Consider the following 21,846-nt stretch of genomic DNA (forward strand, 5'->3'; position numbering starts at 1 on the left):
ATGACATTTTAATTTTGGTTGTGTGGATTCTGAGGTGGGTATCAATGTCATTGTGTAAACAGCAGACCTTCCCATCAGGGATGTGTTGGCCAATTGGGTGGAATGATTGATTAAGTTAGTGAAATGGTCCTCCCCTGATGAATGGTATTGAGATTCTTCATACACTTCTGAATGTAGTTTTTCTACTTGAAGTGGCCACGGGTTAAGAGATCCTAGAAACATTTCTTCAATCTGTCTGGTAATCACATCCCATGACAGAGATGGTATAGTGTCTGTCCCAGGACTGAGATTTCATGAAACAAATGCTGTGACTGACTCAGCGTTTGCTGAAATAGTGGGTAATCTAGGGCCTCACCATTGTGCATTTTGGACTGGGAGAAGTGAGAATCAGGATCAGGGTTATTATTACTGACAGATGTCATGAAATTTATTATTTTTGTGGCAGCGATATAGTGCAAGACAAAAAAAACTAAGTTAGAATAAGTAAACAGTGTAGAAGAGGAATGTCATGGTAGTGTTCATGGACAGTTCAGAAATCTGATGGTGGAGTGGAAGAAGTTGTTCTTAAAATATTGAGTGTGGGTTTTCTGGCTCCTGTATCTCCCCCTCGATAGTACTAATGAGAACACGGCATTGTCCCATATGGTAGGGGTCCTTAATGATGGATGTCACTTTCTTGAGGCATCACCTTTTGAAGATGTTCCCGATCACGAGGAGGGCTGTGCCTGTGATGGAGCTATCTGAGCTTATAACCCACAGCTGCTTCTTTTGATCCCGTGCACTACTGTCCTTTGAATTTATTCCTGGGATAGTTGGAGTGGTATTTTGAACCTGCCAATTTCTGGAGGTTGTTTGATCTGAAAGCAGCAACTCTGTTACAGAGAGCTGAAACAACCAACACCTACTGATCAGCTGACAACCAATCTCAGCCTGACGCTTACTGATGACCACTGTTCCTATCAATGTCACCAATGTTCTTGGATAAACCATTTAAATAGTCACGCTTGGGACGTACTGTTGAGTTTTGAGATTGTTGTAGTTGTGTGGTTTTACTGAATAAAAGTTCATTTTGTGTCCCGGCTTTGTTTTATTGCCTGGCTTCAGGTCTCATTAGTAGTTATTGGTGAGCGAACACAAGCTCCCACACTTGATCCTTGCTCAGCAGTAATTAGGTAGATTTACTTCTGTAGGAAACAGTGGCACAGAGAGGCATTGCTTTTGCATGTAAATGATAAAACATTTCAAGACAAGGCACTGGGAACAACAAATGACCCGAGAAATCAATCATGACAAAAATAAGAACACACAAACATAAAAAATAGGGTCAGGAATTGTCTATTTGCCCCCTCAACCTGCTCTGCTACTCAACGAGATTGTGACAAGTCTTCTACTTCAACACTATTTCTTGCCCCGTTCCGTATTTAATATCCAAAATCTATATTAATCTTGATTTTGAATGCAATCAATGGCTGAGATTTCACAAACCTCCAAAGAATTTATAAGTTCACAACGTTATAAAAGAATATATTCCTTTGTATTTATTACAATCCCTAGTTCTCGATTCCTTGTCTATAATCTCTTCCTTGTATTTACCATGTTGAACCAATGAGGAATTTTGTGTCAATAAAAGTGTTGTTTCTTCTATTCATAATCTACTCAACCTCTCCTTAAGGGACAAACACAACATCATAGGAACTATTTTAGTGAATCTTTTCTTGCCACTACATTCACACGTAATGAATCTCCATCTTACAGCAAATACATGCTTCTTTCAAATAAGGAGACCAAAATTGTTAATAATGCTTCAGTTGTTCTCTCGTCACAATCCTATATAATTGTCATAAAGGATTTTTATTCTTGCACTCAGATCCTCTTTCAATAAAGGTCTACATTCCTATATGCCTGTTTCATATGTATTTTAACAGTATGAAAGCCGACAAAATTGCTGGAAAGAATCACCGATCTATTAATTCTACAATGGCGATCCAGAAGTATTTTTACTTTCCCCCACAAACAAATAAACAAAATTATTGTTTGGAGTCCATCTGTTTTTAAAAGTATTCATCCTTAACAGTTAAATTCTGCAGCAATGTTTTACTCCAGGTACTACCTTGTGGATAAACTTGTTTTATTATAAGGTGTGTTATTCATTGATTTTAGAATAGCTAAGATCTAAATGAAATTAGATTTCAAATAAATCAAATCTTAAAGATTTCATATAAATCAAAAATTTAGATTCTAAAAACTATTTTGGCAGTTACTGTATTGAAGAGTGTTTACCTTACAAAATGATCAGAATGCTGACTTGAAGTACTAAAGTTATATTTCTTTTTCAGTACAGCAAACAAAGAAGATAAACTTCCTTGTAACTACTTCCCATGAGAAATAGGGCACATAATGAAAATTATGGACACAATTTTAACTAAATTTTCAATAAATCTTTGTTATGCATTCAATCTATAAGTGAATGTGATGTAGGTGATGCTCAGGTGCTGAAATAAATCATAATCTTACAATCAGAGGTGTTTAACAAGATAAAAAGCTCTTACTCTAAATTGGTATGATGCAAAGAAATGTAAAATGTGATTCAAATCATAGCTGGGCAAGTTTGTTTCCTGAAATAAACTAATTTTTAAAGAATGCCTCCATGAATCTGTAAAGCATTGAGCATCTACCAATGACATATCTCATCCATTGAGTGTGAAGAAAGAAAAAAAACTGCTAGAGCTACAAAAACTTGCACACAGTTGTCAATAAACTGGGAAACATCTTGAATCTGAAAAGCCTGTGAATAAGCAAACATTACACCTGGAGTCATTCATTTTTGGAACTATTTTCACCGCTCATTGGAGCTGATTTTGGTTATGTCAAAATAATTGTGATGTGCTTAATAAACCAATCCAAGATATTCAGGAGAATACTGTTTCTTGAACCAGTTCAGTTTGCATTTAGAACATAGAACACCATGGCACAGTACAGGAACTTCAGCCAATGATGACCTTTTAACCTACTCTAAAACTGCTCCTTCCATCTTACATACCGCTCAATTTTTCCGTCATCCATATGCCTATCTAAGAGTTTGTAGAAGCCCCTAATGTGTCTGTCTCTACGCCATCCCTAGTAAGGCACTTTCACACTCTGATCACACTCTGTGTGAAAAAATATACCTTTCACATTCCCAATATACTTTCCTTCAATCACCTTAAAATTATGCTCCTTGTATTTACCAGTTCTGCTCTGGGGAAAAAATTTCTAGCTATCCATTTGAAATATGTCCCACTTATCATCTTGTATTCCTCTACCAAATCGCCTATTACCTTTCTTTGCTCCAAAGAGAAAAGCCCTAGTCTGCTCAACTTATCTTAATAAGACATGCTCTCTAAACCAAACAGCACCCAAGTAAATCCCCTCTACATCCTTCCTATAATGAGCCAACCAGAACTGAACACAAATTTATAAGTGTGGTCTGACCAGGGTTTTACAGAGCTGGAGCATTACCTCACTGTTCTTGAACTCTATCCTCTGATTAATGAAGAGCAACACATCAAACATCATTAATCACCCCATCATTTGCATGGCAACTCTGATGGATCAATGGATGCACACCCCAAGGGTTCTCTGTTCCTTTACACTGCTAAAAACCCTGCCATTAACCTTGTATTCTGCCTTCAAATTTGACCTGCCAAAGGAAACTACTTCATACTGGGTTGAATTTCATCTGCCATTTCTCAGCCCATCTCTGCATCCTGTCAATGTCCCCTTGTAACCTACAACTATCTTCTGCACTAACTAGAACTCCACCAACCTTTGTATCATCTGCAAACTAACTAACCCACCCTTCCTCATCCAACTCATTTATAAAAATCACAAAGAGCAGGGGTCCCGTAATAGATCCCTGTGGATTACTCCAGGAAGAATATGCTGCATTCACAACCACCCTCTGCCTTCTATAGGCAAGCCAATTCTGAATTGACAGATTCTTGATCCAGCTTAGAGCAGCGGCAACCACTTGGGTGCATCTAAAAGGTTTGTTTTTGCCGAGTATCAATAAAGCAATAAAGATCTGGATGATTTATTTTGAGTGATTTTGTAATGTACCAAATTCCAGAAAAAATATTAGACAACAGAATCCCTTTGAAGAATCATCAATTACAAAGTTAGGTTCATAGATATGACTTTGTTAAGTTTGAACTTCTTTAAAAAATAAATTCTAAGTTTGGCAATAAAATTCCCATGCAGAAGATTAAATGCACTTCTTAAGAGTGTACTGCTATCAATTTGGAATTCCTCAGAACCAAGCATGGAACTTATTAATTGGTCAATCCCAAGATAATTCAGTGGATGCTGCAGCTTTAAATTCCAACTGGCAAATGGGCAGTGAATTACATGTGCAGTCTGACCCTTTACTATGACTAATTCCTCTTCAGCTGCCAAATGCAAAGGGTACATTCTGCTTCTGAAATGCTGTAAAGTATAAGAAAATTAAACACAATCAGTGAGGTGATGATATAACTTGAAATACAGTATAAAATATGCAATACATCCCACATCAACAGGGAACAATTTTGAATTTCAGATGCTGCCATGTAAGTTGAGAGAGAAAAAAAGACACATCTAAGAAGTTGTCCTGTTTTTTACAAAACACGTATGAGATCCAATGAAATACGGTTTCGTTCACGGTCAACCTCCATTACTTTAACTTCCACCCTTTCCCCGGGGCCAAGGCCTAGGCTTCGACGTCTTTTAGACGCAGGTAACTTAGCTGCCGTAATGTAGCGAATAGGGATCAGACCAGATCTACCAACTCCAATGTCCACAAAGACCCCAAAAAGAGTAGCATTTTCCACTCTTCCAGTCAGAACAGTTCCGTTTTTCAAGTCATCAATGGAGACAATGTTTCTTTTAAAATCATGTTGATCAAATCCTGCACAGGAACATAAAGTAAAGCATATTAGCAACAATTTCAATACTTGCTCAAAATGGAAAGTTTTTTTATAGGTTGATGGCTTTCTTGGTCAGTTTGCTCTTTAGGTGGTTACTATGTAATAAAATGCAGTTTGTAAATCTCTATCTCCCTCATTACATACCCTGACGCTGAATATTTAAACATTATGTACAAACATAGGAAAAAGGAAAGTACTCTGTAGATATATTTTACTGAGTTCTGATGAGTCATGAGTTATCAGTATATCACCGTGGTAAGTGAAACTGATAAACTGGTAAATTGCTCTATTACTTCTAACGAGAATCAGTCTTACCTTGCATCCTGTACATAAGGATTAATTAATTACAATGGTGCACGAGGTAGTACAAGGGAAACCAGTAATAGAATGGGTATAAAGTGTACTGGTATAGAATGGGCAGAGCTGGCAGACAGTAAGCTGTCAGGCACTGTTCTATGTAGGTGGGCAGCCACGCAGAAACGGAAATGCTCCCACGCACATAGCCTTTGTTCCCGTGCCCCTAACATTTTCTTTTATATAATATTAATATAAAGCACCACACAGTTTTCAGGCCATGTAAAAATTTCCTGCTCAGGTTGTTCCATGCAACTGTGTAAAAAAAAATTGAGGGAACATTGGAGAGTTTGTGATGTAGATTACGAGGTCAAGAGTCCATTTTATAAAGTCAAGTCACTTTTATTGTCATTTCAATCATAACTGCTGGTACAGTACTCAGTAAAAACGAGACAACATTTTTCAGGACCATGCTGCTACATGAAACAATACAAAAACTCCACTGAACTACGTAAAACAACACAAAAAACTACACTAGACTACAGACTTACCCAGGACTGCATAAAGTGCACAAAACAGTGCAGGCATTATAATAAATAATAAACAAGACAATAGGCACAGTAGAGGGCAGTAAGTTGGTGTCAGTCCAGACTCTGGGTATTGAGGAATCTGATGGCTTGGGGGAAGAAACTGTTACATAGTTTGGTCGTGAGAGCCCGAATGCTTCGGAGCCTTTTCCCAGATGGCAGGAGGGAGAAGAGTTTGTATGAGGGGTGTGTGGGGTCCTTCATAATGCTGTTTGCTTTGCGGATGCAGGTGTAGTGTGAATGTCTGTAATGGCGGAAAGAGAGACCCCGATGATCTTCTCAGCTGACCTCACTATCCGCTGCAGGGTCTTGCGATCCGTGATGGTGCAATTTCCAAACCAGGCAGTGACGCAGCTGCTCAGGATGCTCTCAATACAACCTCTAGAATGTGATGAGGATAGGGGGTGGGAGATGGACTTCCCTCAGCTTTCGCAAAAAGTAGAGACGCTGCTGGGCTTTCTTTGCTATGGAGCTGGTGAGGGATCAGGTGAGATTCTCCGCCGGGTGAACACCAAGAAATTTTGTGCTCTTTACGATCTCTACCAAGGAGCTGTTGTTCAGCAGGGAGTGGTTGCTCTGTGCCCTCCTGAAGTCAACAACCATCTCTTTTGTTTTGTTCACATTCAGAGACGGGTTGTTGGCTCTGCACCAGTCCGTTAGCCACTGCACCTCCTCTCTGTAAGCTGACTCATCATTCTTGCTGATGAGACCCACCACGGTTGTGTCTTCGGCGAATTTGATGATGTGGTTCGAGCTGTGTGTTGCAGCACAGCGAACAGCAGTGGACTGAGCACACAGCCCTGGGGGGCCCCCGAGCTCAGTGTGATGGTGTTGGAGATGCTGCTCCCGATCCGGACTGACTGAGGTCTCCCAGTCAGCAAGTCTAGGATCCAGTTGCAGAGGGAGGTGTTCAGGCCCAGTAGGCTCAGCTTTCCAATCAGTTTCTGAGGGATGATTGTGTTGAATGCTGAACTGAAGTCTATGAACAGCATTTGAACATACGTGTCTTTTTTGTCCAGGTGGGTTAGGGCCAGGTGGAGGGTGTTGGCAATGGTGACGTCTGTTGAATGGCTGGGACAGTACGCGGACTGCAGGGGGTCCAGTGAGGGGGGCAGCAGGGTCTTGATATGCCTCATGACGAGTTTCTCGAAACACTTCATGATGATGGATGTATGTGCAACGGGACGGTAGTCATTTAGGCAGGACACTGAAGACTTCTTTGGCACGGGGATGATGGTGGCGGCCTTGAAGCACATTGGAACAGTGGCGCTGCTCAGGGAGATTGTCTGGTCCAGCAGCCTTCCATGGGTTGACCCTGCATAGGGTTCTCCTCACATCGGCACGGTGAGACACAGCACCTGGTCATTTGGAGGAGGGGTGGTCTTTCTCGCTGTCACTTCATTTTCCGCCTCAAAACGAGAGTAGAAGTTGTTCGGCACATCTGGAAGGGAGGCATCACCTGCACAGTCAGATGATGTTGTCCTGTAGTTGGTGATGTCCTGAATGCCCTTCCACATGCGCCGCGTGTCACCGCTGTCCTGGAAGTGGCTGTGGATTCACTGGACATGTGCACGCTTTGCCCCTCTGATGGCCCGGGACAGTTTGGCCCTCGCTGTTATTATGGCTGCCTTGTCGCCTGCTCTGAACGCGGAGTCACGGGTCCTCAGCAGTGCACACACTTCCTCTGTCATCCATGGCTTCTGGTTGGATCGTGTAGTGCTGGTCTTGGACAGAGCAACATCATCAATGCACTTGCTGATGCAGCTGGTCACTGATGCCGTGTACTCCTCTAAGTTGGTGGAGTCGCCATCGGTTGCAGCCTCCCTGAACGTGTGCCAGTCAGTGTGCTCAAAGCAGTCTTGAAGAGCAGAGATGGCCCCTGCTGGCCAGGTTTTCACCTGCTTCTGAACTGGTCTGGAGCACCCGACGAGTGGTCTGTATGCTGGGTTTAACGCAACAGAGATGTGGTCTGAGTAACCGAGGTGGGGGCAGGGCTCCGCCCGGTATGCGTCAGGAATGTTCATGCAAACAAGGTCTAATGCGTTCTCCCCTCTTGTTACAAAGTCCACGTTGTGATGGAATCTGGGGAGCACTGACTTGAGGTTTGTGTGGTTAAAATCTCCAGCAACAATAAACAGTCCATCAGGGTGTGCGTTCTGCAGTTCGCTATTACCCCCATACATTCAATAGTCTTGTTTAGAAGCTGTTCGTGAGTCTGGTGGTATATGCTTTCAGCTTTTTGAATCTTCTGCCTATTGGGAAGGGGAGATGAGAGAATGTGTGGGGCGGATAGGATCTTTGATTATGCTGGCTGCTCTACCGAAGCAGCAAGCAGTATAGACAGAGTCCCTGGAGGAGAGGCTGAGCTTTGCCCACAGCACTCTGCAGTTTCAAATTGTGATGCATCCAGATAGGATGCGTTCTCTCCTGCACTGGTGAGGATCAAAGGGCATCTTTCGTATCCTGAGGAGGTAGAGGTGCTGCTGCGCTTTCCCAGCCATGGAGTCAATGTCCTCACTGAAAGCATGAAATAACTTTCATGGCAGAATGTGACATTTGCCCGGCTCAGGGGTAACGAACATACTACCATATCCACAAAATGCTGCAGCAACTCTGCCAGCCAGTCAGCACCTATGGAAAAGAGTAAACAGTTGATGCTTCGGACTGAGACCCTTCATGAGGTCTGGAGAAAAAAAGACGAGGTCAGAGCAAGAAGGTGGGAGGAGGGTGGGAAGAAGTGCAAGGTGGTAGGAGACAGGTGAAACCGGGAGAGGGGAGGGGGGGAAGTAAAGAGCTGTGAAGTTGATTGGTGAAAGACACAAAAGGCTGGAGGAAGGGGAATCTGAAAGTAGAATACCATGGAAGAAAGGGCAGGAGGAAAAGCACAAAAGGGAGGTGATGGGCAGGTAAGGAGATAAGGTGAGAGAGTGAAACAGGAATGGAAAATGGTGAAGGGGGTAATTACCAGAATTTCCAGAGTTTAATGTTCACACCATCAGCTTGGAGACTACCCAGATGGATTAAAGGTGTTGTTCCTCCAATCTGAGTGTGACCTTATTGCAGCAGTAGAGGAGATCATGGACTGACATGTTGGAATGGGAATGAAAAGCAGAACTGAAATGAATGGCTACAAGGAGATCCCGCTTTTGTTGGTGATGGAGCACAGGTGCTTGGTGAAGTTGTCTCCCAATCTGTGTTGAGTATCACCAGACGAAAGGGTTAGGTTACACTACACTGAACACAAACACAAGAGATTCAGTAGATGTTGGAAATCCAGAGTGACAAACTCAAAGTGCTGGAGGAACTCAGCAAGTCAGGCAGCACCTATGGAAAGGAATAGAGTCAACGTTTTAGGCCGAGGCCCTTCATTAGGACTAGAAGGGGGGGGGGGTACGTCAGATTCAGAAAGTGGAAGGAGAGGAAGGATTGCAAGCTGTAAAGTGATAGATGAAAGAGATAAAGGGCTAAAGAAAAAGGAATCTGAGGAGAGTGAACCAAGGAAGAAAAGGGAGGAGGGGATGGTCAGGTGAGAAGGGGTAAAAGGGGACCCCAAATGGGGAATGGAAGAAGTGAGAAGAGAGGAGGAGTAGAAATTATCTGAAGTTAGAGGAATTGATCTTCATACATCGGGATGGAGGCTAGCCAGAAAGAATATGAGATGTTGCTCCTTTTTCCTGAGAGTGGCCTCAGCACGGAGTCATGGTGAGGTGGTCATGGACCGACATGTCAGAATGGGGATGAGACTCAGGATTAAGATAGGTGGATACCGGGAAAACTTGCCCTTTGTGGCAGACGAAATGAAGGTGCTTGTCAAAGTGGTCCCCTTCTCCACGTCACTTCTCACCGAAGCAGAAGAGGCCACACCAGGATCACTGGATATAGTCGATCCCGACAGACTCACAGATTAAGTGTTGTCTTAGCTGAGAGGACAGTATTCGGCCCTGAATTGTGGTGAGGGAGAAAGTGCAGGGGCTGGACAGAAGTTACAGGTGTCTGCTAAACGGAAAGATCTGCTGCAGGGTAGAAGTACAACATTCCTTGCATCATTCTTTGAGGAAAGGACACCAACTTACAGTACAGAGCAAATGGATAGAGTATCAGGCAGTTTGTTTTAATCATGCTGGCTGATGAACACATGTAGGTGAAGACCCCAGTGGCAAGAACCCCCCCACCCACCATATTTTGGATTTAGTTGTGCTATTTTAATTATTTGATTATATTTACTCAAGCCAGCAGATTTTGTTTAACATTTCATTCAAAAGGTGGAATTGCTTTACACTCAAATATCATCCCACATAATATGTTGAATCTACTCTTATGGCCTTTTAGCCAAGCAGTAGAAGCACTGCCAATGAGATGAAATGAATTTAAGCAAAATATAACCTTGTTAAATATTAAAGTACAAGTGTTCTTGCAGAAATTAGATATGGGAGGGAAGCACAAACGAAAGCAACTCACCAGCAGCAGATTAAAGACAACATGTTGCCCTCTGCATTCCCACCTGTGCTTCTTCTCATATCCTTGCATGAAATTACTCCACAATAAGTACTGATGTGCACTCAAAAAGAGATTGCCAGGTAGCTTTATTTTTGCGGAGTGTGAAAATGTAGAGAATGGGGAAATAAACATAATCATAGCACTTCAAATAATAAACCTTTGAAGATAGCACACAGTAATTTGGTGAGGTAAGGAAAGCTGACATTAAAATCAAAGTAGCATTTGAGTTGGAGTAATATCTTGCATGAAGAACCATGGGTGTGATTGTTGGAGGGCAATCAACCGAACATCAGCACTTTATTGCAGGATTTCCTCAGGGCAGACTCCTAGTCCCAATCTACTATTTCACTACACATTCTCTGTCTATCATAAGATCGGAAGTGGGGCTGCTTGCCAATGATCACACATTTTATAATCTTGCAGAATATGATGTAGCCCATATCTGCATGTAGCAAGCTCCAGACAACAGCTAAGCATGGGCTGGCATCATTTTCATATCGCTACTGTGTCAGGCAATGATCATCTCAAATAGGGGAGATCCTAGTCACTCCTTTAGGGCATTCCACCAATTTATCCTCAATGTGTCTTTGCTTTTGCTTACGTGAATGAGTTAAAAGAATGGAGGATGATTAATAATTTACAACTGGAAAAGCCCTTATACCAGACTGAACTTGGACAACCAGCTTTCTTACTATCCAATCAGATAATGTTCTCAGCAGTTAACTCTTTAAAAAAGAGTTGGTTTAGTGGACTGGTGGCTGAAGTGTATAGGCTTACAGTTTACAGATATAGATGAAAACTTAGATTTAGACACTCAGGTATATACTCAGAGTCGGCAGACATAACTTTAAAATGCCTGTAAACGATAAGGAACACAAGTTTTGGAAGGAAAACTGGACAGAGAATGCAGGAGCAAAGTGACTCTGGGATTTCTAAATAGATCTCAATAATAATAATAATAACAACAACTTTATTTATAGAGCACCTTCCATACATTAAGATGCAGGCTTAAAGTGCTTTACATAGATTGTAATGATAAATCAATATAATCATAAAAATGAGACAAAAATCAAAAATAATAAGACAAACATTATATAGAGCAAAATAGAATTGAATATACCAAACTATATAAATGTTATCAACCTCAACAGGTATTATGTAATCCTATAATAAGGCCAAATTAAAAAAGTAGGTTTTCAGAAGTGTTTTGAAACTTTCCGCAGTACTAGCCTGGCGTATTATCAGTTGCAAAAGTATATGGTGCATGGGAGCAAAAGGCCACATCACTACTTTTTATATGCTAAGTTCTAAGAACACTGAGCAGTCCAGTATTTGCAGACTAAACATTACAATTAGAGATGTAAGGGGATAGACACTTCAAAATAAATGGCGGAGCTACATTTTTTTTTATACATATATAAAAAAATTAACAATATTTTAAACTTGATCCTAAAGGACACAGGCAGCCAAAACCAGTGAGATGCGCTCAGATATTCTTTTTATTTGGTTAAGATTCTTGCGGCCACATTTTGAACAAGCTGCAGCTGATTTATATCTTTCTTAAGCAGTCCTGAAATGACATAACAGTAGTCTAATCGGCTAAACACAAAAGTGTGTATCAATGGGACTGGAAAAGCAGATGAAGCTTTTAGAAAAGTATGAAGTGTCATGAATTGAGACAGTGAATACAAAAGCAAAGAAATAACGCAATAACTGTGAACAGTTGGTTTGACCTCAGTGAAGAGTATCATGCACTGCAATTCCAGAAGGCATTCAATAAGTCGCTGCACCTTATCCATGAGGTAAAGATGCATGGAGTTGAGGGTTATGTATTAGCATAGATAGAGGATTGGTTATCCAACAGAAGGCAGAAAGTTGGAATTAACGGTTGTTTCTCTGATTGGCAATCAGTTGTGAGTGGAGAGCTACAGGGTCTGTGTTCGACCCGCAACTGATCACGATATACATTAATGATTTCAGAACTAAGAGCAGCATATTTGAAACTTCTATGACACTAAACTGAGTTGAAAAGCAAATTTGCCGCAGATGCAGGGAGTCTGCAGAGAGATATTTATAGGTTAAGTTAGTGGGCAATGTTCTGGCAGAGGGAACACAATGCGGGTAAATGTGAAGTCACTCACACTGTAAGTAAAAATAGAGGATCAGATTGTTATTTAAATAGTGAAAGACTGCAACATGCTGTTGTGCAAAGGGAATTAGGAGTGCTGTGCATGAATTGCAAAAGGTTAGTTTGCAAGTGTAACAGGTTGTCATGAAGCCAAATGCAATGTTGGCCTTCATTACAAGAGAGATTGAATTTAAGAGCAGGGAGTTTATGCTGCAACAGAACAGTGTACTGGTGAGGACACATCTGGAGTACTGCATGCAGTTTGAGAAAATAAATTCTGGCTTTGGAAATGGTGCAGGGGAGGTTCACCAAATTGATTCTAGAGATGAGTGGGCAGGTTAGACTTTGAGGAGAGATTAAGTTGCTTGGGACTGTAGTCACTGGAATTCAGAAAAATGAAAATGGATCTTATCAAAACATAAAAATTATTAAACAGGTAGATAAAATAGAGGCAGGAAAGTTGTTTCAACCAGTAGTTGAGGCTAGAACTAGGGGACATAGCCTTCAGATTTGGGGGAGGAGATTTAGACAGAGACGGGAAGGAACTGCTTTTCTCTACCCAGCAAGCCAGTAAAGGCTATTTAATACATAGTTAGATAGATGTTTGCATATTAGGGGAATTAAGAGTTCTTTGCATATTTATGCATATTCTTGCATAGTATTTTTGCTACTTGTAATGAAAGAAATAAGGAATCCTTTTCCAAGATTAATTTGTTCCACTGTCTTCCTTGGATCTTTTTGCATTAGGCCACAGAGTAAGCCTTGCTCATTATGGCAGAAGGTGAATACTGCTTGAGATGGATAAAAGGGGGAAACATATCAAGCAGATTGAGATTTGAAACCAAGAAACATTGTGTGGCTGTTAGCATCCCATTATTACTACTGCAAGCAGGCAATAGTGGTAAATTTGTGATTACAGCTTCTACAAAAGATATCTTGATAATAATAAAAAAGGCTGATGAAATTTTCATGTCCCCTTTGATCCTCACCAATTCTTATTTATGCTCCATACAAAACATGTTATCTAGATTCACCACAGCATGGTATGAGAACTACCCAAGAAACTACACAGAGTTGTAGACATAGCTTCGAACATCACGAAAACCAGCCTCCCTTCCATGGACTCAGTCTATAATTTGCCAGCATAATCAAAAACCCTACTCACTCCGCATATTCCTTCTTCCCTTCCTTCCCACTGGACACAGGACATAAGCCTGAAACGTGTATCACCAGGCCCAAAGACAGTTTCTATTGTGCTGTTATAAGACTATTGGATGGTTCTCCAGTGTGATAAGATGAACTCTTGACCTTATAGTCTATCTTGTTACAACCTTGTGCCTTATTATCCACCTGAAATACACTTTCTGTGGTTGTAAGACTTTATCTTGCACTCTGTTATTTTTTTGCCTTGTATGACCCCAATGCACCATTGTAATGAATCATCTGTATGGTTAGTATGCAAGACAAGCTTGTTACTGTACCTTAGCACACGTGACAATAATAAACCAAATTACAAATTTAAATTTACCAATTATTCTGCATCTCTATATAAGTTCAGATATTTACAAGTAGAAATAATTCCCATCATTATTAGCCAACCCAAGACTGTTGCTGGAAGTCATTACCTGCTCTGATGTCATAGTCACGAGGCTGTTTCAATCCATCAATAATCATCTGGAGTGTTGGCACTGTTGTATCAAGTTGTTGAGCTAAAGCATCTATTGAATTGCTTTTCAATGCTGTGTTCACACTGTTCTGCATAGCATGGCTTCCAATGTCAGATAAGTTTCCACCAATGAAGGACAAGAAGCTGGAATCGTCAAAAGGAAAGTAAGTAAACCAGAATAAAATTGAATACTGATGTTGTAGAAAGCCTGATGGAAAAGCTCAGCAATTTAGCTAAGTGCATCCTTTCCAATACAATTAATGTTTTATGAGTGGCAATCTGAGGACAAATATGTCATATGATAGTCACCAATAGAATTCTAATATCTCACCACACAAAATCAACTATGAAAATAATCTGAAAGAATTTAGTAACACAATATACTTCGTTTCAAAAACAGTCACTGATTATGAAATAAATCTAAGAAATAGTTAGCTGGATTAAAAGGCTGGACATAGAAACAGAAAATAGTACTAAGTGCAAATGCTCAGATCCATGACTATAAGACCTTCTGAACCTTAACTTCCTAGTCTTCAAATGTATTATCTTATACGGTTTTTTTTTCCCTCTACGTACCCTCATTGTTGGAATAATTTCTTTTGGTCTTGTGTCTTTTCCAGTGTTCTTTCCATAGAATCTACTGAATTTACATATCCACACCTATGTCTACTATGCAAATATACCTGACTATACTCCTTTTCATAAACTTTTCAAACTTGATGTTCTGCACAATCTTGCCTTGCTATTTGACTGCATGTTGGTCTTTAGTGACAACAGGGATACCAGGGACTTTGAACATCAACATATTCTAAATACCTCATCATTTAAAAAAATAAGCAATAATTATCATTTTGTTACTAGACAGTCTCATAATTTTCTAACATTATACTCTTTCTAGTATGTTGCTGTCCTTTCACTTAGCTGGTCTATATTTCCTTAACACCTGGGCATTGTTTGTATCCCATTTTGTTCTATATTATAAGAAAATTTTGAAATGTGATTTTACTCATATAGACTATCAGTCCCAATTGCTGTAGAACACCACTAATCATAAATGGTTAAATTTGAGAAGGAACCCACTTTATTTTAATATATTCCCAACCCAAAGTATGATTTGTATGTGCTCTAACTTAATTATGTCTTGGGCTTGATTGACAGCCTTCAGAAAATCCAGAAGTACCACATCCTCAGGTTCTCCTCAACCATGTATCTATATAAAATCTCAAAAAATCCATTTAATCACTGACACTGCTCAGTCATTTCATTAACTTCTAATTTGATACAACATAATGATTTCATTAATTTGATACAACATTAATTATTGCACATTTCAGTATTTGCCAAAAATTATCATCAGGTTTACATGCAAGTTTTCACTTTCTCCTTTCTTAAATATAAGAAACACATTTGGTAAACTTCAACCACAGGATCCATTGAGTATTCATGGAATTTTGGGAGACTATACCCAAAATATCTATATTTCCCCATAGCCATTTCTTTCAAATCCATGGAATGTGGATCAGATCCCTACAGTTTACAAACCCATTAGCTTTTTGATTTACCTAACTTAACTTTTCCTCCTTATTTTTATTGGACTTTTGGTTCTATAGCACACCACATGAGCAGCAGTACCCTCATCAATCCTAGCTGCTTCCTCTTCTGTAACTTTTAAATAGATCTGTGCTCAGTTGCCTTAATTAATCAGTTTTCTTATTAATCAAATTACAGATCAATATTTCTAAAAGCTTTCCCACAACTGAGGTTGCACACTAATCAAGTTTGCATGTTGATTTTATTATTAAAAATACCTACTATCAGATATTTTCAAAAGCAAATTTATTATCAAAGTACATATATGTCACTTTTGACAACTCTGATATTCATTTTCTTGCAGGCATACTCAATAAATATATAATCAAATAACAACCATATCAGAATCAATGAAAGAGAATGCCTGACTTTCGCATTCAACCAGACTGCAGAAGACAACAAACTGATTAAAAAAAGATTAAGAAAAAGAAAGATATAATAATTATTATTTTTAGTATGGGTTTCAGCACCTAAGTTACAGAGAAAGGTTGAACAGGTTGAGGGGGGACTTGACAGAGGTATTTAAAATTATGAGGGGTATAGATAGAGTTGTCAAGGATAGGCTTTTTCTATTGAGAGTAGTGGAGATTCAAACAAGAGGACATGATTTGAGAGTTGGGGGCAAAAGTTTAAGGGTAACACGTGGGGGAATTTCTTTACTCAAAGAGAGGTAGCTGTGTGGAATGAGCTTTCAGTAGAAGTGGTACAAGCAGGTTCGATATTGTCATTTAAAAACAAATTGGATAGGTATATGGACAGGAAAGGAATGGAGGGTTATGGGCTGAGTGCAGGTCGGTGGGACTAGGTGAGAGTAAGCGTTCGGCTCGGACTAGAAGGGCCGAGATGGCCTGTTTCCATGCTGTAATTGTTATATGGTTAATAAATAAATAAGCAGTAAATATCAAGATCTTCAATTTCTTTTTGCAACCCCAGTCAGTCCAGGAGCTTCATCAGTGCAGGTGCACGACAAGGCTGTGTGCTTAGCCTCCTGCTCTACTCACTTTACACTCAAGACTCTGTGGCTGATCACAGCTTCAATGCCATATTCAAGTTTGCTGATGACACCACTGTTGTGGGCTGAATCAAAGGTAGTTAGTGATAAATCAGCATATAGGAGGAAGATTGAAAATCCGGCTGAGATGTGCCATAACAACCTCTTAGTCAATGTCAGCAAGACCAAGAAACTGATTATAGACTTTAGGAGAAGGAAACACGAGGTCTGTAAGCCAGTCCTCATTGGAGGCTCAGAGGTGGGGGGGGAGGGTTAGTAACTTTAAATTCCTTGGTGTTATTATTTCGGAGGACCTTATGAAGCAAGCATGGCTGTGCCTCTATTTCTTTAGGAGTAGGCAAGGATTTGGCATGACATCTAAAACTTTAACAAACTTCTATAAGTATGCAGCGGAGAGTATATTGACTGGCTGTGTCACAGCTCGGTATGGAAACACCAATGCCTGTGATTGGAAAATCCTACAAAAAGTAGTGGATATTGCCCAGTCCATCACGGGTAAAGCCCTCCCCACGTTTGAGTACACCTACACATTGTCACAGGAAAGCAGCATCCAACAGCAGGGATCCCCACTGCCCAGGACGTGCTCTCTTTTCGCTGTTGCCATCAGAGAGGACTCACACCACCAGGTTCATTAGCTGTTTATACCCCTCAACCATCAGGCCCTTGAAGCAAAGGCATCACTGAAATGCTCCCACAACCTAAGGGTTCACTTTCATCTTCTTAATAATTATTGCTTATTTATTTATTTATTTATTTATTTATTTATTTATTTATTTATTATTATTATTATTATTATTATTATTTCTTTCTTTTCGTGTTTGTACAGTTTGTTGTCTTTTGCACACTTGAAGAATGCCCAAGTTGGTGCAGTCTTCATTTATTCTATTTTGGTTATTATTCTACTATGGATTTATTGAGTATGCCTGCAAAAAATGATATGGTGACATAAATGTACTTTGACAATAAATTTACTTTTGAGTTGCTAACTGCAGGCACTGATTGACCCCACCAGCATGATGCCTGTGACAGGTCACAGCTGGTATGAACGATGAAGCACATAGCACAAGCAAACTGAAAAGCTGTGAAACAAGTAATTTCCTAAAGAAAGAAATACTTAGCCAAAGATTATTTTGTAGTGCACTGTCTTCAATCCAATTAAATAAAAGCAAATTGATAAGTAGTACAAGTTTACATTCTTTCTTTTCTAGTAGCGTCACCAGACATACAATGCTCAGATTCAAAGCTATCAAACAGCTTCAAGGGTCAGCTGGTCACCAGGAAAAGTATGAATAGCCATTAATTACTTTTACTCTCCTTGTAAAGTGAATAGGAAAATGCTTCCCCACAAACATTTTGTTCCAAGTTAAATAAAAAAATCATTCATAAGCTAAAATTATAAAAACTATACATAATTGTGTTCTTATGAACAACATTTCCATTAAACGTGCAACTTTTTAGTTAATTGGAAGAGCACTGCAGTGTAGTTGATTAACCTTTTCACATTCAATGTCACCTGCCTTACAACAATAAATTTGCTGTCTTAGTGAACCAATGTCAGCTACATTGGTCAGCTAAATGCCTTTACACCACTATTTTCCAATTTTTTTTCCCAATGATTATTCAACTAAAATTTAGAAAATTAACCTTACTTTTTATGATGTTTCTATATCTGATTCCACCACATCAATAGAACAAGTAAAATATAATCTTAGCATATTAACTTATTTTACATGTTTCTCACAAAAGATAACCTAATCTTGGTTTGTGCAAAAACAGCATTTCAGTTTTAAATGTTATCCACAAACCCCATTTCCAGAAAAGTTGGGATATTTTCCAAAATGCAATAAAAACAAAAATCTGTGATATGTTAATTCATGTGAACCTTTATTTAATTGACAAAAGTACAAAGAAAAGATTTTCAATAGTTTTACTGACCAACTTAATTGTATTTTGTAAATATACACAAATTTAGAATTTGATGGCTGCAACACACTCAACAAAAGTTGTAACAGAGGCATGTTTACCATTGTGTAACATCACCTTTCCTTTTAATAACACTTTTTAATTGTTTTGGAACTGAGGATACTAATTGTAGTAGATTTGCAATTGGAAATTTTGTCCATTCTTGCTTGATATAAGACTTCAGCTGCTCAACAGTCCGTGGTCTCCATTGTCTGATTCTCCTCTTCATGATGCGCCATACATTTTCAATAGGAGATAGACCTAGACTGGCAGCAGGCCAGTCAAGCACATGCGCTCTGTGTCTACAAAGCCACGCTGTTGTAGCCCGTGCAGAATGTGGTCTTGCATTGTCCTGCTGAAATAAGCATGGACGTCCCGGGAAGAGACGTCGCCTTGATGGCAACATATGTCTCTCTAAAATCCTAATATACGCCTCAGAGTCAATGGTACCTTCACATACATGCAACTCACCCATGCCGCGGCCACTGATGCACCCCCATACCATCACAGATGCTGGATTTTGTACCTTTCGCTGATAACAATCAGGATGGTCGTTTTCATCTTTGGCATGGAGAACTCGACGCCCGTTTTTTCTGAAAACTAGCTAAAATCTGACCACAGCACACGGTTCCACAGACTTTTGGTCCATCTGAGATGAGCTCGGGCCCAGAGAACTCGCTGGTGTTTCTGCATAGAGTTGATGTATGGCTTCCTCCTTGCGTAATACAGTTTCAAGTTGCATTTCTGGATGCAGCGACGGACTGTGTTAAGTGACAATGGTTTTCCAAAGTACTCCCGAGCCCAGGTGACTATAATTGTCACAGTAGCATGACGGTTTCTTAGGCAGTGCCGCCTGAGGGCTTGAAGATCACGCGCATTCAACAGTGGTTTCTGACCTTACCCTTTACACACTGAGATGTCTCTGAATTCTCTGAATCTTTTCACATTATGTACTGTAGATGTTGAAAGACCTAAATTCTCTGCAATCTTGCGTTGGGAAATGTTCCTTTTGAACTGACTAACAATTCTCTCATGAATTTTGGCACAAAGGGGTGAGCCACAACCCATCCTTGCTTGCAAAGACTGAGCCTTTGATGGACACTACTTTTATACCCACTCATGATACCTCACCTGCTACCAATTAGCCTGCTTAATGTGGAATATTCCAAACCGGTGTTACTTGAATATTCTGTGCACTTTTCAATCTTATTTTAACTCTGTCCCAACTTTTGTTGAGTGTGTTGCAGCCATCAAATTTGTAAATAGCATACCCATTTTTCCAAGAAGGGCACATTCATGTTATTATCTCTTTAATTCAGAGGTTCCCAACCTGAGGTCCACAGACCCCCTCGGATAATAATAGAGGTCCATGGCATAAGAAAGGTTGGGAATTAATTAATCAGTGCACTGGAGAAATTGGAGACTGTTGTCATTTTAAAGTATTTATTTCACCTAGACAACGCAAACACCTACGTCAGGATGCTGTTCATCGACTATAGCTCAGCATTTAATACCATCATTCCCACAATCCTGATTGAGAAGTTGCAGAACTTGGGCCTCTGTACCTCCCTCTGTAATTGGATCTTCAACTTCCTAATTGGAAGACCACAGTTTGTGCGGATTGGTGATAACATATCCTCTTCGCTGATAATCAAAACCAGCGCACCTCAGGGGTGTGTGCTTAGCCCACTGCTCTACTCTCTATATACACAACTGTGCGGCTAGGCATAGCTCAAATACCATCTACAAATTTGCTGATGATACAACCATTGTTGGTAGAATCTCAGGTGGTGACAAGAGGATGTACAAGAGTGAGATATACCAACTAGTAGAATGTTGCCACAGCAACAACCTTGTACTCAACATCAGTAAGATGAAGGTGCTGATTGTGGACTTCAGGAAGGGTAAGATGAAGGAACACATACCAATCCTCATAGAGGGATCAGAAGTGGAGAGAGTGAGCAGCTTCAAGTTTCTGGGTGTCAAGATCTCTGAGGATCTAACCTGGTCCCAACATATTGAATTGGTCATAAAGAAGGCAAGATAGTGGCTATACTATATTAGGCGTTTGAAGTGATTTGGCATGTCAACAAATACACTCAATAATTTCTATAGTTGTACCGTGGAGAGCATTCTGATAGGCTGCATCACTGTCTGATATGGAGGAGCTACTGCACAGGATGGAAAGAAGCTGCAGAAGGTTGTATACCTCATCAGCTCCATCTTTGGCACTAGCCGACAAAGTACTCAAGACATGGGAGCAGTGTCTCAGAAAGGCAGTGTCCATTATTAAAGATGTCCAGCACCGAGGCATGCCCTTTTCTCACTGTTACCATCAGGTAGGAGGTACAGAAGCCTGAAGGCACACACTCAGTGATTCAGGAACAGTTTCTTCCCGTCTGCCATCTGATTCTTAAATGGACTTTGAAGCTTTGGACACTACCTCACTATTTTTTTAATATACAGTATTTCTGTTTTTGCACATTTTTGAATAACCTATTCAAAATACACAATTGATTTACTTGTTTATTATTATGTTTTGTTTTATTTATTAGTATTATTTTTTTCTCTCTCTACTAGTTATGTATTGAATTGAACTGCTGCTGCTAAGTTAACAAATTTCATATCACATGCCGGTGATAATAAACCTGATTCTGAGTATTTACAACAAAGACAATAATGACGTTTATTGGAATTGTTTAAAAGATTGCTTCAAAGTGCAATTGAAAACAATACTCAAGCTGAAGACCAAATACATCAGAAATGTGCATAAACCAGACATTTTAACTTCACTAACAGTACAGTCACAGTCTGGAAAGTAGTGATGATGCTTGTTTTTAAATTGCATTGCCTAACTTCATACTTCAAAGAGGCACCTATTGGTTAAGATTGGTATACAATGTAATCCTTATGATTTAAAAATGACTTTAAATTCAAAAGAGTAAATTTAATAAAGATATCCATCGAACAAAAATGCTTTGAAGATTTTTAAACTGTAAAAATCAACCATCACATTTTGTTCTTTAAAATCAATCTTGATTCATGCCCGAGCTTCCTGGAAGCAAAAAGCAACAGAATAAATCTGATTACATGCTTAATGCACCACCTTCATTCAAATGAATGTGGGCAGAGGACACTCAGTACAAAAATCAATGGCTATCAACTTT

The 21,846-nt window shown here is 39.7% G+C and overlaps 1 protein-coding gene across 3 annotated transcripts in view; it reads right to left on the reverse strand.

The window, feature by feature from the left end:
* Positions 1–1,060: 1,060 nt before the first annotated feature.
* srbd1 (S1 RNA binding domain 1) overlaps positions 1,061–21,846 on the reverse strand; it is a 303,090-nt gene continuing 282,304 nt past the window's right edge. For 2 of the 3 annotated variants that reach the window (XM_059985737.1, XM_059985736.1), the window contains exons 21-22: positions 14,075–14,259; positions 1,062–4,924 (exon numbers count right to left, since the gene is read on the reverse strand). In XM_059985737.1, the coding sequence (XP_059841720.1) occupies positions 4,635–4,924; positions 14,075–14,259 (475 nt within the window). In that variant the 3' untranslated portion in view covers positions 1,062–4,634. Of the gene's footprint in view, positions 4,925–14,074; positions 14,260–21,846 lie in introns of all 3 variants that reach the window. The other variant, XM_059985738.1, reaches the window with a different exon arrangement.

Source organism: Hypanus sabinus, chromosome 12 (genome assembly GCF_030144855.1).
Source record: "Hypanus sabinus isolate sHypSab1 chromosome 12, sHypSab1.hap1, whole genome shotgun sequence".
Lineage (NCBI taxonomy): Eukaryota > Metazoa > Chordata > Chondrichthyes > Myliobatiformes > Dasyatidae > Hypanus > Hypanus sabinus.